Below are 18,640 nucleotides of genomic sequence, written 5' to 3' on the forward strand. Positions count from 1 at the left end.
CCTTATGTTGGACCTTTCTTGTGTTCTAGAAATACAGGGATCTAGAACATGATAGAAAAAAATTGGCTCAGACTTTACTACAGGATATTTTTAAAAAAGGAAGAGAAGCTGTGATAACGTTGTGGGTCAGTCTTCATGTCTTACAGAAGAATTATGGTTCCCCCTGCCTGGACGCTGTACTGGAGGAGCTCCGTCACACAGGTAAAATCGCTTATAAGATGCTTCAATCATGATAAAGAGCCTTTAAAGGGAACCTACCACCACGAATCTACCTATAAAGGTAGATCGGGTGGTAGGTGGATGTAAGGGACGTGAGGAGAGCTCTTTTCAGAGTTAATCCTCATGTCCCCGCTAACTTTTGGGAAACTTTATTGACCGAATATGTAAATTTAGTTATGCGACTACTGGGGCGTGGAGTAGCCGGCACGAGGCTACACGGCGCGGCTACTCCACGCCCCAGTAGCCACATTACTCCTCCTACCCTGTGTGTGTGGAGTAGCCGCGCCATGTAGCCCCGTGCCGGCTACTCCACGCCCCAGTAGCCGCATAGCTAAATTTACATATTCGGTCAATAAAGTTTCCCAAAAGTTAGCGGGGGCGTGAGGATTAACTCTGAAAAGAGCTCTCCTCACGTCCCTTACATCCACCTACCACCCGATCTACCTTTATAGGTAGATACGTGGTGGTAGGTTCCCTTTAAATCCACTGACCACAGTAAGAAGTGTCCAGGCTCCTCTCCTGTGCTCGCCCCACTACCTGCATCAGTGATCCCATCCCCTCGCCCCACTACCTGCATCAGTGACCCCATCCCCTCACATCTGGTACAGTCTCTCTCCCGAGCAGTCACTTCTCACATCACTGACATCTTCAACCTCTCTCTCTCTCTCTTCTGGTGTCATCCCCTCTTCTTTCAAGCTGTTGTTACCCCTTTACTAAAGAAACCTTCACTGGACCCGTCCAATGCTACTGACTACAGACCGATTTCTAACCTTCCTTTCATCTCCAAACTCCTGGAACGCTTGGTCTATTCTCGACTAACCCGCCATCTCTCTATAACCCGCCCTCTCTCTATAACCCGCCATCTCTCTATAACCCGCCCTCTCTCTATAACCCGCTATCTCCCTCCTTGACCCCCTACATCTGGTTTTCGTACTATGCTCTCCACTGATACTCCTCTTACTAAAGTCTCCAATGATCTCCTCACTGCCAAATCCAAAGGTGACTATTCTCTCCTCATTCTCCTGGATCTATCGGCAGCGTTCGATACTGTGGACCACCAGCTCCTCCTCGGGGGCTTCACTCCATTGGCCTTTAGGACCCTGCACTCTCCTGGTTTTCTTCCTATCTCTCTGACCGCACTTTCAGTGTCTCCTTTTCTGGATCCTTCTCTTCTCATCTTCCTCTCAGTGTCGGGGTTCCTCAGGACTCAGTCCTAGGTCCTCTCAGTGTCGGGATTCCTCAGGGCTCAGTCCTAGGTCCTCTTCTCTTCTCCCTTTATACTGCCCCCATTGGACAGACCATCAGCAGATTTGGTTTCCACTGAACTTTTAATCTTTTCACCATCTACTAACTTAACTAAACCTGACCTCTCCATCTCGGTCTGTGGGGTCACTATAGCACTGGGGCCACTGTCTTGGGGTTGTGCTGGACTTCGATTTCTTCTTTGCACCATATATTCAATCTCTTGCTCGCTCTTGCCGGATGCATCTCAGAAACATCTCCAGAATTCGACCATTTCTGACAATTGAAACTAATAAAATGCTAATTGTTGCACTTATTCACTCTCTTCTAGACTCCTCTAACTCCCTACTAATCATCTTCCACTCTCTAAACTCTCTCCTCTTCAATCTATTCTTAATGTAGCAGCCAGATTCGTCTTTCAGGCCAAACGCTACACAGATGCCTCCAGTTTGTGCCAATCACTGCACTGGCTGCCCGTCTCCTTCGGTATTCACTTTAAAATATTAACCCTCATCCACAAAGCTCTGCATAATGCTGCACCTCCTTATCTCTCTTCTCTCATCTCAGTCTAAAGTAATCAGCAACTAGCACTATCTCCGATGCAGCAGTGTTACACTGGTAGAGTTATCGGAAACCTCCAATAAGGCTAACAAACACCACTGCGATATGCACTAGAAACACTGGAGGGGGCGGGGTTGGGGGCGGGATTAGGGGCTGCAACTTCTGCATGACTCGCGGCAGTCACCTCTGGCCTATTTGAGAGCAGTCCGGCGTTTCCAGGTTACAGCGCAGCAGGTTTCCGATAACGCTAGCAGTGTAACACTGCTGCATTTGTCTTAGCACTAGGAGCTGCTTACTTTAGTAACAGCTCCTAGTGCCGTTTTTGGGGGTGACAGGTCATCTGTAATAACTAGTAAGTAGACATTTTACAATAGCATGAGATTGACAAGACACGGCAAGCACTAAAATGGCATATTTGTAGAAAATGTCAATATATATCCAATGTGCATTCATGATTAAAAAGACATGTTTCTTCAAAATACTCTATATACCACTTAAAGTGTAACTCCAATGTCATAAAGTTTTACCAAAATGTCACATTTGATTCCCCCGTTGAAAACAAACAGAACAATGTCCTTATTGTGTACCTATTCCTTTTCTTTCCAGAGTTATGACATTTTCTGCTATGAAGCAGCTTGTCATAAATCTTCCTCTGCAGCAGTGTAGTGGGAAGAAACGGACCACTTCCTGTATCTGCCCTGTATCTGTATCAAGTAATTTAACAGTAAATCCTGTGATATTTCTACAAGTAAATACACGGAGCTGTGCATGCTGTACATAAAGGATGTTTATAGTGACTATCCTGGTAGATTTCGTCACATGGAAGAACATGGAGAATGTAATATGTAGTAGAAACCAGCAGTGAAACATTTTCATGATGTGCACGTTAATAGTGGTGGGAGAGCAGAAGGTGGTGGAGGGGACTGCAGAGTGTATGACACAGCATAAGGTGCAGAGAGACAGAGAAAGTTTTAGAATTACAGACTGGGATTGAGAAACTGACAGGGAAAATGGGAGGCATTTTACTTAACAATTCTGTGTAGGAGACTTCAGCATCCACAGCCCTGAACACACTCAACTACATACAGACTTAAACACTGTCTCATGCCCCCCCCCCCCCCCCCCTCTGCCTTTACTGTGTAAATGAACACACTAAGCCTCAAAGAAAAGATAGGGGTGCCTGAAGTGACTCTTCTCATGCAGCCTCTAAGCTTGACTTATCTCAGATAAATATGAATCTAGTCACATATTAACATGACTTTGGAGGATATTTTTATAGGTAAATTGGTAAGATTTCACATAATAAAGTAAATTGTAGAAAGGACATTTTATACCCTATTTCGCGGGGCTAGTAATTTAATGGGATAAAATCTATTAATGGGTTCCCTTAAAGATCCATTTAATTTCAAATTAGGTGACGGTCTGGTGGAGCAAATCCTCCTGGATGAAGAGGGACACAACCTTTCCCCAGAAATGAAAGGTAAGTGCTCAATATATAAATATGATTATACTAAAATAATCGTTACTGTAATGCAATACAACAAATAAGATAAAACTGAAGTTATGTTATGCATTCACAGCATTCCTGGAAGAAACCACAGGAATCGAAGGTAGCAAGAAGATGGTGGGGAGCACCTGTGTGCAGATAATTACCCATAAATGTGGCTATGTTGTCCCTTAGAAACAAAATAGTCATCCTTGGAAACGACCACCACTGCACTCTTCCAATAATGGCCAGAAATGCTCTATCGAGGCACCTTACCACCTTGACGTGCAGTGACTTCCGGACATTTCATATGCAAAATCTATTTGTTTCTTTCAGCAATCACTCCAGCAGTATGGTTGTATCCAAGGACAGCTATTCTAAGTGACCATATGGCAACATTTATTGGAAATCATCAAATTAAAGAAATTTATGTGTTGCCAGAGAGAGATCGCGTTCTCGAAACCCAATAGAACCGTAAGGGTATTGAGCGGACAAATTTAGCCAAACATCCGAACCTTAACGGCTCTGCTCATCCCTACTTTGTAGTCTACAATGTCAAATCAGAATGAGTCCTCAGGGGATGGTTGTTATAAGAGCTGATATTTAGGAATGTAGTAGGGAGATAATGGATAAAACTTGAATAGATGTCAACTCATCTACTGGGACATTAATGCTAATTTCTGGCAAACTCCAATTTTTGTTGTTTCACAATATTTCCATATGTTGAATAGTATTTCCAAAAAAGACAAGATATAGCTTCATATTTAGTGTCACATCGATTATACGTAAGTAAATGTCGAACACTTACATTTATGTCCATTATTTCTGTAGACATCCAGACCCATCACAAGAAGCATTTAGATGAACAAACTGCAAAACTTCAAGAAAACAAACCTCCGAGATGTAACGAGGAGGAGGAAAGTTTCCCATTGAGCAAACGTTATGTGACCCTCATCATTGTCTCCACTCATCACTTTAGGGAACGTTACGAGAATGAGCTCATAGAGACCGGGGCAAGACATGAGGAATATTTAAAGGAAAAACAACAAGAATTACTACCCATTTCCCCCAACAAGATTTTCCGCTGGTGCCACCGGTCCAGACTGGTACCACAAATGGTGATGGTGGTCGGAGTGCCCGGGGTAGGGAAGACCACGCTGATGCAGAAGATTGTCTATGACTGGGTGAAGGGGGATCTCTATCAAAGATTCTCTTTTGTCTTTTTCTTCAAATTTCGGGAACTGAACAGATGGGATGCGGTTAGTCTGGAGACCCTGATCCTTCATCATTACCCATATCTGTGGCAGCAGCTCGGGAACATCCTACAAGATCCAGAGAAACTTCTCTTTATATTTGATGGATTAGATGAAAGCAATCAGACAATGGATTTCACATCACGTCACTTGTGCTCCGACCCTAAACAGCCGGAACGTTGTGGTCACATTGTGGTCAGTTTGGTGAGAAAGTCTCTTCTTACTGGTTGTTCTGTTCTGATGACCAGTCGCCCGACCAGACTGGCATCAATGGATTGTAGGGATTTCCATCGAATAGTAGAAATCAGTGGATTCTTCACAGAAGAAAGAAAGATTTACTTTGAGAATTTCTTCCGTGACCCTGAACTGGCAGAAAAGGCTTTTACCTATGTGAGGCAGAATGACACATTGTACACGTTCTGTTACCTCCCGTCCTACTGCTGGATCATCTGTACAGTATTATCCAGGAGCTTCCAGACCACAAGTAGTGACCAGCAGGTCTCATTATTACCCAGAACCGTGACCCAGCTCTTTGCCATATTTGTGGCCAACATCCTGTCCAATCACAGCCTGGAGAAAAGTGGCGCCCAGAAGCTCCTGCAGTCCATCGGATGGATGGCAGAACATGGGGTCATGAATCACAGGATTATATTTGATGATTGGGATCTGGAATCTTTCCAGGTGGACAATAAGTCAAATCTCTTATCAAGTTTCCTGATGGAATCGGAGGAACCTGTGTCCTATTCCTTCTTACATCTCACTGTCCAGGAATTCTTCTCTGCCTTTGTGCATTATGCCGATTATTCTCCTGAGAAGTTACAGGAATCACTAGAAGAAGCCAAATCCTATCCTGATGGACGAGGTGAGATGTTCCTGCGCTTCCTGTGTGGTCTATCAGATGCCACCACCAGGTCTCTACTAACCGGATACCTGGACACACAAGCAGCTCAGGCCTCCATAGAAGTCATCACTTGGATGAAAAACTTTGTTCTCGAAGAGGAGAAGCTGCTGTTCAGCCATGAGAACAAGCAGAATCTCCTCAATACATTCTTCTATCTATTTGAATCCCGAAATATGGTTTTGGTACAGGAATCATTGAAAGCTCTCAGATGTTTGGATCTTTCTCAAGTTCACCTGTCCCCTCTAGACTGCACATTATTAGCATTTATTATTGATACCTGCAGAGATATAGAAGAGCTCATTCTCCAACACAGTTCCTTAGATGCAGAAGCTTTAGAAAGACTTGCACCGGCCTTACTCAACCTGACATGTCTTAGGTAATGAAGATTACTAATTACGTTTTATCTTTTTTTATAAGTAGAGTAGATCCTAAGGTAAGAAAAGAAGGCAAGAACACTATATTTGGAAGGTGTTTTTAAATGTCTGCACTGAAGGGAGGTGGGGGGGTTCCGGTGCTCAGTTGGAACTTGGACCACATTTATCATGCAAAGTCTAACAGAAGTGTGTCGCACGCCCCTTGTTAACTCTGCACTCAATTCTGGAGTGACTGTAGGAAGGGAGGACTGGGAGGACCTTATTTTGTCCGGTTTAGGGACACTCTAGAAGTAATCTGGAGGACAGGCTCCTAATGTTGCATATCTAGCTGCCCGTAGTGCGTTAATCAACGGGCCATATAGAATGATATAGAATGTGAAAACCCAGGTCACATGTTGGACTGCACCTTGAAAGGGTCATGATCCGACACTGTGGACACATCCTGGTGCTACCAAAGACCATAAATATTTAGTGCCCTGCTTTGGACCACCAAAGTCCCGAGCTTCCTCCCCATTTGGTGGAGTGTCCAGGACTTTTGGCTATGGCTTTTCATGGTCTTGCAGTAACAGGTAGCACCCCCAGACTTGATTGATCAGTGGATGATTATGTAACAATCCAGTTACAAAGAAAAAGCAGGTGCCAACTAAAGAATTTGCAACTAATATACCATGATCCCTTCCAACATAAATAAATCCCTACATCTTAAGACCTGAGAGTGTAAAAAGGTCTAAATGGAGAACTGAGACAAAAAATCTCCATCGTAACAAGAAATTCTCAACTGAGACAAAAAATCTCCACCGTAACAAAAAAATTCTCAACCGAGACAAAATTTCTCAACCGAGACAAAAAGTCTCAGTACAAAAAACCAAACCGCATGGTGATTACTTCCCCAAAAGTTTTTACCCCCGGATGTTTACGTAAGTCTAATGATTCTACATCAATGCTCCCTACAGTGGTATCCGGTTTCAGCATTAGATTTTTTTGTGTGTGGGTGGGTAATATAGGGCAGAAGTTACTACTTTGGACATGTTATTTTCTGAACACCTCAGATGATGTAAGATTGTTGATAGACCAAGTCACTCACATCTCATTTTCTTATTGTTACAGTTTGACAAGGAATAGTCTACCAGACACATCGTGCATCAAGTTGGCCTCTGTAATAAGGAAAAACCGCTCCCTGAAAAAACTTATCTTGTCTTGTAACCGTCTGTTTTCTCCGCACTTCATTGATTTGATAGAAGCTTTGTCCAGTCCAGCCGGACAGATAGAGATGTTAGAGTGAGTATGAGTACAACCCATAGAGGATTAGGAGTCCACTCTAACAAGGAAGCCAGGTGGCTGCTTCTTGGTGTAGGTGACTGTTGGCCCAGGGTTAGTGGACATTGGTGTGAGACACTGGGGGTCAGGCGGGAATAGTCATAGGCAGTTTAGGTTTGAGGAACGCAATGGTCGGGCAGAATCCATCTGGCCAGACAGAACCCAACGAACAGAATAAAAGTTGGGGTAGGCAGAGTAACCAGTGACTGTAAGAACCAGAATGCTGTGATCTAGTAGCAATGTTTGTGACCATGGCTAGTCAGCTTTCATCTCTCCTCTCTCTTCAAATATTCTTAATTCAAAAAATACCATCATAAGAAATTTAATCTGTATCTAGTTATGCTCTAATCCTAGAAATCAGAGGGCCTGGGTGTCAAAAAAAAAAAGGTGGGTAGAGAAGTTCACTGTAACACGCCCCTCCCCCTGCAAGAGACCCTCCTCTCTGACAGTTGAGAGATCAGATACAATGGTCAGATACTGGAACTGATATCTCCCCAACGGTGAGGGCTAGAAAGAAAATTCCAAGTGCCCCTGAAAATGTGTAGCAGACCCACCATTACATTATGTTCACCTTATCATGTGTGAGGTGGGGAAATGACCTCTTTAAATGGAATTTGTCAGCAGAAATTAACCTAATAAATCACTACGCTACGTAACAACTTTCAGATGACATGGTTCATTTTGGTGGCATCATCCAGAAAATCAACTTTGAAGTGAGTTGTAAATCGGATGTACAATATAGATTTACCAAAAATGATGCCACAACACTGGGCCATGAAAAAATCATGAAACTAGGGGTCGTCTGTAAGTCGGGTGTTCTTAAGTAGGAGACCGCATGTACTGCTGTATTTACCCTCCATTTGTGGATCTTTCTTTCCACTTCACCAATGCACTGCCCATTTCTCATCTTCTTGCAGTTTGTATGAGGATAATCTGCCAGACAACATCTACTTACATTTCCCATCTATAGTAAGAAATAACCCCTCCCTGAAGAAACTTGTCCTGGCCAGTAATGGTCTCTCTGGTCCTCACTTTGGTGACTTGATGGAAGCTCTGTCCAGTCCGAGCTGCAGGGTGGAAGAGTTACGGTGAGTGGAATAGATGTGTAGCTCAGTGGTCCCCAAGCTTTTTGAATTCGGGAACTGGCTCCTCCCGAAAAAAATGCATAACCAGCAAATACCCCATATCTCACCGTAACCCATATAAAGTATCATTTCCTGCAGCCCCCGATCTAAAATGCCCCCTTTTCTGTAACCCCCCTTTATGTTTTATGTCCCCTGCACAGCCCCCATAGTAAGGCCCCCTGTGCAGCCCCCATAGTACTGTCCCGTTTTTTTTAACGGTGTTCACCATATAGGTTCATTGACAATTTTATTTTATTGTACGGGTTGTAAGGGATGTAGTGATATCCAATATGTAGTGTTTTTTGGTGATTTTCACTTTCTTATTTTGTATTTAATTTTTTATATGGGATGGGGCATCAGGGGACTTTTATTCTTTTTTTAATAATTTTTTAGTTGCATTTTTTTCTTTTTAATCTGTTTTATTTTGTCCCAGGATGGGACTTGAACAAGTGATCATACAATAATGCACTGCAGCATATTCTGCACAGGCTCAATCTAACAGGCTTCTACTGAAGGCAGCCCTGGGGTCCTTCCTCGGATCTCAGGGCTGCCTTAGCAACAATCGTTCCTGTAATGCCTATTGAAGCTGCGGTCACCATGACCGCTGCATTTATAGGGTTAAACAGCGGGGATTACGATAGTCGCGACCTCGCTTGTCACTGACATGTGCTCAGCTTTTCATCATGACGTAACTGTACATCATGGTGCGGCAACTACCTGCACCTTATGACGTACAGTTACATCCGGGTGCGGGACAGGGTTAGGCTGCATTCACACTAACGTGTGAATGCGTATGAGACCGCATATATGTGACGTTTTTCATCCGTATGCAACACATATTTAACCCGTCCCCATAGACTTCTAGGGCATACAGAACTGAAATCCGGGAGAAAATAGGACATGCTCTATATTTTTATACGGCCAGTATATGGTACGGTGTGCCACGGGTGCTCCTGCGACCCATATCCTGGTTTGCAGGCGCACCCGCACCCCTCTCCTCGGCGCTCGCGCCCCCGGCATCGCTCACCTCTCTATACTCCTGCTCCTGTCTCGGCCTCCCAGCGAGCACCGGCACGCACAAATTTAAAGGGCCAGCGCTTCCCAGAATTTGTTAAAAGCCGTCTCTTCTCAGCATTCCCCACCGGATATTCGCGCTCTATGCCGTTGAGAAAGCTTTGTCTTGTGCTTTGTGCCTGTGATTGGATTCCCCGTTGTGACCCCGGACCTGTTTCTGTTTATGATGAATACCAACTTAAGATATCCCAATCCCCTATGTACTATCCTACTACTACCAATAAACAAGCAATACCAATAAAAGTATATAGGATGCCTCAGTAACTGAACATAAATATTTCAAAATTCCAATATAACTTTATTAAATCGGCCATCAAAGAAACACACAGTTAAAAACACACACATAAAAACCACAAGAGATGTGGCGGTGGTCACGAGTAATGCAGTACATGTAAATACATCCAAAATTACAAACACCAATTTATACACAATGAGGCTATGACCAATAATATTACCCACCAGGGTGTAATGAGCAGCCAATAATTGTGAAATAGTAGATCTGACCACCGCCACAGCACCCCTGGGGTGCTGTAGCGGTGGTCAGATCTACTATTTCACAATTATTGGCTGCTCATTACACCCTGGTGGGTAATATTATTGGTCATAGCCTCAGTGTATAAATTGGTGTTTGTAATTTTGGATGTATTTACATGTACTGCATTACTCGTGACCACCGCCACATCTCTTGTGGTTTTTATGTGTGTGTTTTTAACTGTGTGTTTCTTTGATGGCCGATTTAATAAAGTTATATTGGAATTTTGAAATATTTATGTTCAGTTACTGAGGCATCCTGTTTCTGTTTATGCTCCTCCGCTGCCAGCCCTGACCTTCTGCTCTGCTTCTGACCATGAACCTTTGCCGCCTGTCTTGACCTCCTGCCTGTCCCCGACCACAAACTTGCCTTCCGACTCTGTACCTCGCCTTGGCTGCCACCACGGACAACGTCGCACTTGTGAAACGACCTGGTGGTACCATGCCGCAGCAAGACCAACCCGCTTTGCGGCGGGGTCTGGTGAAGACTGGGTGCCACTTAGATTCCGGTCCCAGGTGTCGGCTTGTGTCATTGTCCGCGGTGGTCCAGGGGGTTCACTACCTCTGAAGCCTGACATGGTGTAAACAACGGCAATATGAATGGTTGGACGTATTGTCCATTGAAATGAATGTGGCCGTATGTAACACATAAAAAAACGGTACGGTACGGGTAGCATCCGGCCATTTTCATACGGTCGTGTGCAGAATTTGATGGCGCTATTTCAATAAAGATTATTAAGCTTTCCCTTAACTCAAAATTATACAATAGCTTGAAGGTAAAGTAAAGTCTTTCAATAAGAATCTACACTACCTGCTATTTTGAAAGTCAGAGTGAATAATGAACACTTTGGTCCCTAGAAAAAGGAATAATCAAACATATGGGAGGTCCCTCCCAACACTAAGGGCCACTTTAAAAATATATCACTTTCACTGGCGTTTCACAAGGCATCGGGATTAATTCCAGTCTTTATGTAGCGATGGAGGTGTCACCTACAGCTCATCTTTGTATTGTCACAGGTTGACCTTCAGTAACCTGAAACACGGGTCCTGCATCCAGTTGGCGTCTGTAATAAGGAACAACCGGCATCTGAAGAAACTTGACCTCTTTGATAGTCTCTCTGAGCCTCACATTGGTGAAGTGATGGAAGCGCTGTCCAGTCCACCCTGCAGGATAGAGATATTAGAGTACGTATAAGAGATGACGAAGGCTCCGAATACATAATATTCTTGATGATGCTGACTGTTCTCTAATACCTTCACTATCAATAAACTTTTTACCTTGTGATTGGTTTTGCTTGATGTCCTCTATGACCAATAGGGGATTACAATTTGGCCAAGCCACCGGTGGCAAACATCCTGGCGGTCCAGGGCAAATTACAGTGATTGCATTTATGGATATTACTTACACCCAGGGACATTTTCTTTCCTCATTCACAATTCCGGAGTCCATGGGGACATCAGACACATCTCATGTTCTTATTTTTACAGCTTGGGTGGTAATTACCTACCAAACATCTCCTGTATCCAGTTGGCATCTGGAATAAGAAACAACCGGTACCTCAAGAAACTTGTCCTCTCTGATAACCAACTGTCGGGTCCTCACTTCAGTGACTTGGTGGAAGCTCTTTCCAGTCAAACTTGCGGGATAGAGGAATTACAGTGAGTATGTCAGAATCAGTGAGAGTTATGTACAGGGGTAGACGTGTTGGGACAACCTTTACTATGTTACGTGATACATCTTCTAACGTCTGACTGTTTTGTCTTCTCCTCTTTGGTCAAGGGCACATATTTGATTTGTACTTTTACTCTTTTGGGCCAACTTTATTTTCTTCTACAGCAACTTTTTTTAGGACCTGGAGACAACAGGGGACATATTGATTGGAGTTGGTTCAAAAATACATATCAAAAAGACCAAATTGGCAATGTTAGCAGGGGAAATATTCAGATAAACCTAAAATTAGTAGATACCACGGCCCCATGTGTAAGACGACTGCCCAGGCGGCAAATTATAGAGCAGGGTGTATTTCTGCCCGTGTTTGCTGATTGGGCAGTGTTTTTGTTTGTGACCTATGAAAAGTACAGTTCATGTGCAGGTAACCACAGGCCTCATTCACATGGAATCGGATCCAGGAATGGAATGAGTGCTCCTCACCCCTCTCCTCTTCACTAAAAGCTGAGCAGCTTGGTCACAGTACGATGAGACACTGTGTGCTCAACGCACCTTGACCCAACGCCCTTATTGCCCAGTCTATTGACTGCCTTCTCATCGCTCCATTTCACCTTCACATGTTATAGTTTGACAATTTTCTCGGGCAAGAGAACGATAGCGATGAGCTTGGTGATGCTGTTTGTCTTTTCTTCTGATCAAATCACCGACAAATCTAAAGAATCAACACATATTACAAATGTACTAATACTGGTGACTCTGGTTATGTTCTAGTTTGGACAGAAATGGATTGTCGAAAACGGAGAAAGAAGCCTTAAAAGAGCTTGGAAGGCGCAAGACAAATCTCAAGATATTTATTAAATAAGTAAGAATCCAGATTTCTATCCGTGATGGACAGACAACGGGTCAACACTCCTTCCGGAAATGTATACACAATTTTTCCTGGTGCTTACAGATGAGCAGATCCGATTGTCAGGTTTGGATTGGGCTTTAGTTGCTAATCCAGCCAGGGGGAGTTGTTAAAAAATAAAAGCATATAGCGTATATACTCGAGTATAAGCCGCCCCGGGTATAAGCCAAGGTGCTTGGTTTTACCACCAAAAATGGGGAAAACCTATTGACTCGAGTATAAGTCGAGGGTGGGAAATGCATTGGTCACAGCCTCCCAGTAAATAGCATGCCAGCCCCCTGTAGTATATAGCCACCAGCCCCCTGTAGTATATAGCCTGCCAGCCCCCTGTAGTATATAGTCTCCCACTCCCTGTAGAATATATAACCTGCCAGCCCCCTGTAGTATATATAGTATATAGCCTGCCAGCCCCCTGTAGTATATAGCCTGCCAGCCCTTATAGTATATAGCCTGTCAGCCCCCTGTAGTATATAGTCTCCCACACCCTGTAGTATATAACCTGCCAGCCCACTGTAATGTATAGCCTGCCAGCCCCTTAAAGTATATAGCCAAGCCACCCTGTAATATATATTGGCTGCCAGCCCCCTGCAGGGTATAGCTTGCCTGTAAAATAAAAACAAAATAAAAACTGACTACTCACCATTCGGATGGCCCGGGCAGCTCCTCTTCATCTTCATGCCGCAGGTCTGTGGTCGCGCCTCTTTTGTCTTCACGTGCTTCGGCACAGGTCCGCGACAGCTCTGTGCGCACGGCCCGGGCGGCGCCCTCTGTGATGCCAGCCGGGCTGTGCGCATGAAGCTGTCACGGACCTGCAGCCGGCATGAAGACAGAAGAGGTGCAGCCACAGAGCTGTCGCGGACCGACGGCATGAAGATGAAGATGAGCTACCCGGGCCATCGGAATGGTGAGTAGTCAGTTTATTTTTTTTTTGTATACCCGAGTATAAGCCGAGTGGGGAATTTTCAGCACAAAAATTCAGTTTATATTCGAGTATATATGGTAAATTGAATTTGATGCCAAAAATTGTGCCCCAAGCAGAAAATAATTAGCTTCACACCTCCTAAATGTAATCGTGATCATGTTTAGAGTTCATAGATACCTGGAAGTCATATGTTCTCAAAAATAAAATCTGTAAAACTCAAGTAACCAATTATCTGCTTTTAAGCTACACATTTAGGACTAAAAGTACTAAGGACTAAAGAGTAAAGTCACTCCTAAAACCTGTAAAATTTTTGAAAACAGACAACCAGGCAATAGCATTGATTGACAGCCTGCGCAACCATCATGCAACTTTGTGACAAACACAAATTATTTTTTTTTAAATGCATTGTAAATGCAATGAAAACATACATTTTTACATAAAACTCACATCAAAGTGGAGGTCTATGCACAAGTATATATTACACCAATTGAGCAGATTCATATATCACATAACAGTCAAGAATGCTAAACCATAAACCATGCAATATTTTCAATCCCCAGCCTACCATGTATAGAGAAATAACTTTTTAATTCATACACATTAACACCTTTGTGCAACTTTGCTGCAAACAGTGATTAAAATGCAAAACTTACATGAATATTCTAAATTTCCACTAAACTATGTACACATCCAGAATACTTATATGAAGAAAATGTAATTGCCTAAAAACAGAAAGATGTGAGGAGAGCATACTCACATATATTCACCAAAATACGCAGTAAAAGGAACATTAAATCCCTGGAATGCACCAAACTGTTGTTGCGAAAAATTGCACTGAACTTCGCACAGATATATTATTGTACACTCCCTCACACAATAGTAACCAATAAAATACTATATATCAATAAACAGAGCTGATGAGATAATAAAGGTCACTTTGTTCATAAGAATTTGAGCGAGAATGCCATAAGATGGGTGTAAATAACTGAGGATGGTGCAAAATAAAAACTTTATTCAGGAGCGTGTGTGTCTTTTTCGCGCTACATGTAACTTTTTGGACAAGTTCTGGGTCAAGGTAGTAATATGTAGACACGTTAGGCAAAGAGGATCGGATGTTCATTGTTTCGCTCAATTTATGTGCTGTCAGATTGTTCTGGGTAGGAAAGGGTCAATAACATGAACATTAGTTAACAATATAACTCATAAAAATTTGGCAACGTATAAGGGCAATATTTACATTATCTGTGAGGTACAGCAGCTCCGCTGTGCACCCTCCTCCAAATTCTCCCTGCAGCCTGCTGGCTAAGAAGCTAGATGGGGGGCTAAACTTCAGAGAACCCTGGCACCTAGAATCTCACTTGTTTTTTCTTCTACAAAGGAGAATCTCTGTGTTTCTAGGTGCCAGGGATCCAGAGATATTAACGGCACCCAAAACACCCAGAAACAATTTTTTTTTTATTTTTAGATCCATTTGAAAGAGGAAATTCTCCTCTTTCAGATGAAATAAGAAGTTAGATTCTTGGTGCCAAGGATCCAAAGTAATAGCCCTCTGAAGAGAGGACATATCTCTTACCTCCTTGGCCATAGAGGTGCCACCCTGTTAGGACACATGAGGAAAAGGGTTAATGTAATTTACCTGCTTAGTTAATTTCTTTCTCCTGTTACATTAAGAAAATATGCCTTCTCACCTTCGAAAAGATGGAGCCAGTCATGTAATGGGTGAGGAGCCATTGATGCTCATACATAGGTCATGGTGATGAATTGACTTGTAGTACTGAGGATTATTATTACACGTTACTTGTGATTTCTCATTATATTTTCTGTAACCAGAGATTATATTATTATTATAAGAAATGGGTAGAGGATGTGTCTACAGTCAGGCCCAGAGTTGTCAGGTAAGAGTAATGATGGCTTCCAGGTCACATACAGTGATTAGACACTGGTTTTCCTGACATAGGTAAGTACCATGCACTACACTACATGGCCTGGCAGGAGGCCCAGGATTAGAAACCACTTGAATGCAAATGAAAGGTTGAAAAATGTATATAAGTACAAATAAATAAATGCATAAAATACAAAATGTCAACAGCAAGTCATAGGCCATATCTGGGAAGGAGTAGGAATCCAGGAGCAATGGTGCCCAATATAGAGATGAAGGATTGTAAACCAAGCACACTGACATACTGGTGTGCGCACCCTCTGGCAAGATCTGGTCTTCTTTTAGATTCTTATTCCCTGTTTGTTAAAAAAAAAAAAGCTTTAATAATTATGCAAATGAGCTTAAGAGGCTCCAGGTTCCCCTAGATCAGTGATGGCGAACCTTTTAGAGACCGAGTGCCCAAACTTCAACAAAGACCCGCTTATTTATCGCAAAGTGCCAACACCGAAATTTAATTTGTGATTTATACTCCCTTCTCTGTCACTGTTTTCATTGATACAAGCACCTGAGGCACCAATAAAGCAGAAAATAGTCCCAGGTACAGCTGTCACTTTAAATTACCTCTTTGCACAGCAAGTCCTGGTCTGTCTGGGACTGCAGGAAGATACCTGGAGTCATCTCTGGTGATGGCCTGAGTGCCCACAGAAAGGGCTCCGAGTGCCACCTCTGGCACCAGTGCCATAGGTTAGCCATCACTGCCCTAGATGTTAACCCCTAGGGGACACAGCCTATTTTGGCCTTAAGGACGCGGCCCCATTCTTCAAATCTGACCTGTGTCACTATAAGTGGTTATAGCTTTGGAACGCTATGAGATATCCAGGGGATTTTTAGATTGTTTTTTCGTGACACATTGTACTTCAAATTAGTTTAAAAATTTGGATGATATCTTTTGTGTTTAGATATGAAAAAAAACAAAATTTGGAAAAAATTTGGAAAAATTCTTTATTTTCAACGTTCTAAATTCTCTACTTTTGATGCAGATGGTCATAGCTCCCAAATAAATTCATAACTTACATTTCCCAAATGTCTGCTTTATGTTGGCATGGTTTTTTAAGATTCCACATATTTTACTAGAATGTTATGAGGCTCAGAATTTAGGTATCATTTTTCACATTTTTTGTAAAATCACCAAAACCCGCATTCAGATGGACCTGCTCAACTTCTAATTGACACTGAGTGGCCTAAATAATAGTGAGACTCGTAAATTACTCCATTGTGGAAACTACACACCTCAACGTATGAAAAAGCACTTTTAAGAAGTTTGTTAACGCTTTACGTGTTTTATAGGGGTTAAAACAAAATGGAGGTGCAGTCTGCAAATTGTAATATTTTTTCACAATACACCCATTTTGGGTGGAAAATTAAACATTTACAATGGATTAAATGAATAAAGGCTCCACAAAGTTTGTTACCCAATCTCTCCCGAGTACACCGATACCCCATATGTGCTGGTAACCTGCTGTATGGGCGCACGGCCGGACATAGAACGGATGGAGGCGCCATCCAGAGCAGATTTTTTATGTCACATTGCACAGGCTATAATTTTTTTCTTTTTTTTATTGTGGACCTATAGGGGCTTATTTCTTTTGCCACATGAGATGCACTTTTCTGGTACGTAATTTGGGGGAATCTATATGCTAATTGGTGAGATTTTATTAACTCTTTGTTGGTGGAGGAAATGAAAATCATCACTTTTCAGGAAGATTTTTATGGGGTTTTTTTTTTGGCTGTTTACCATACCATAAAAATAGTATATTATTTTTATTCTATGGGTCGCCACGATTACAAAAATACCTCATTTATATAGATTTTTTTATTTTTTTTCCCATTTTTACTGCATAAAAAGTAATTTGGCAAAAATGTTGTTACTTTTAGCATCACCGTCTTTCATATGCATAACTTTTTTATTTTTTGCCTCACAAATCTGGTTAATGGTTTATTTTTTGCGAGAAGGATTGTTCTTTTTAGTGGTCTTATTTTAGAGTGCATAACATTTTTTAAATCCCTTTTTAGAGCATTTTTATAGGGTATTAATTGAAAATGATCTTTTTTCTGGAGCTTTTTTTTGTTTTGTTTTTTACGAGGTTCACTTTGCGGATCTAATAACGATTCTGTTTTATTATGCAGATTGTTACGGACGCAGGGATACCAAATATGTGGGGGTTTTGTGTATTTTATTCAATTGTACTGAATAAAAAACAATTTGGAGAAAATCTTATTCATTTTAGCATCATCATTTTTTCATATGCATAACTTTTTTATTTTTCGGCTGACAAATCTGGTTAGGGGCTTATTTTTTGCGAGAAGAGTTGTTATTTTTAGTGGGCTTATTTTGGAGTGCATAACATTTTTTACATTACTTTTTAGAGCATTTTTTGATAGGGTATTAATTAAAAATTATCTTTTTTCGGAACGTTTTTGCGTTTTTTTTTCTACGGCGTGTACCGTGCGGGTCCAGTGATGATTCTGTTTTATTATACAGATTGTTACGGACGCGGCAATACCAAATATGCGGGGTTTTTTGTGTTTTTGTGTTTTTTATACTTTATTAAGTGTTTTTATGGGAAAGTGACATTTTAGGGGCTTATATTTTTATGTATTTATTTTTTATTTATTATAATGTGTAGTGTTAAGTGTTTTTGCATATTTTTACTTATACATACTTGAACTTGAACCAGTGATGCTCTGATTCTCTGATGCTCTGATCACTGGTTTAAGTTCAATACACTGCTGTACAATACTATTTTATTGTAGAGCAGTGTAATCTGTCTGGCATGCTTGCGCATGCTCAGACAGTTTGCAGTCAGAACCGTAAGGGGTCTGGCTGCCATGGAGACCGGGCAGCTCCGGGGCACATGCCAGTCCTCGGAGCTGCCCAGAAGAGGATCGGATCCCCCGGTAAGCGGCACGGGGATCCGATCCACAGCGCAAACACCCTTACACGCCGCGGTCATGTTTGACTAGACAGCTGACAGCCGCTGCTTCTGGTACCGGCTCCGTTCGTGAGCCGGTGCCAGAAGCAGGACGTTATAGAATGTCCCCGTGCGCTAAGCATCTAGCCCCGGGGACGTACTATAACGTCCTGGTGCGCCTAGGGGTTAATGGAGCCTGGGGCCCCTAA

The 18,640-nt window shown here is 42.4% G+C and overlaps 1 protein-coding gene across 3 annotated transcripts in view; it reads left to right on the forward strand.

Annotated features, from left to right (window-relative positions):
- Positions 1-13,454, forward strand: part of LOC140069267 (NACHT, LRR and PYD domains-containing protein 12-like) — a 31,834-nt gene extending 18,380 nt beyond the window's left edge. For all 3 annotated transcript variants that reach the window (XM_072114749.1, XM_072114750.1, XM_072114751.1), the window contains 8 exons: positions 30-201; positions 3,437-3,502; positions 4,340-6,038; positions 7,144-7,314; positions 8,271-8,441; positions 11,100-11,267; positions 11,571-11,741; positions 12,523-13,454. In XM_072114749.1, coding sequence (XP_071970850.1) covers positions 30-201; positions 3,437-3,502; positions 4,340-6,038; positions 7,144-7,314; positions 8,271-8,441; positions 11,100-11,267; positions 11,571-11,741; positions 12,523-12,613 — 2,709 coding nt within the window. In that variant the 3' untranslated portion in view covers positions 12,614-13,454. The remainder of the gene's footprint in view (positions 1-29; positions 202-3,436; positions 3,503-4,339; positions 6,039-7,143; positions 7,315-8,270; positions 8,442-11,099; positions 11,268-11,570; positions 11,742-12,522) is intronic.
- Positions 13,455-18,640: the final 5,186 nt, after the last annotated feature.

This window comes from Engystomops pustulosus, chromosome 7 (assembly GCF_040894005.1).
Source record: "Engystomops pustulosus chromosome 7, aEngPut4.maternal, whole genome shotgun sequence".
Classification (NCBI taxonomy): Eukaryota; Metazoa; Chordata; class Amphibia; order Anura; family Leptodactylidae; genus Engystomops; species Engystomops pustulosus.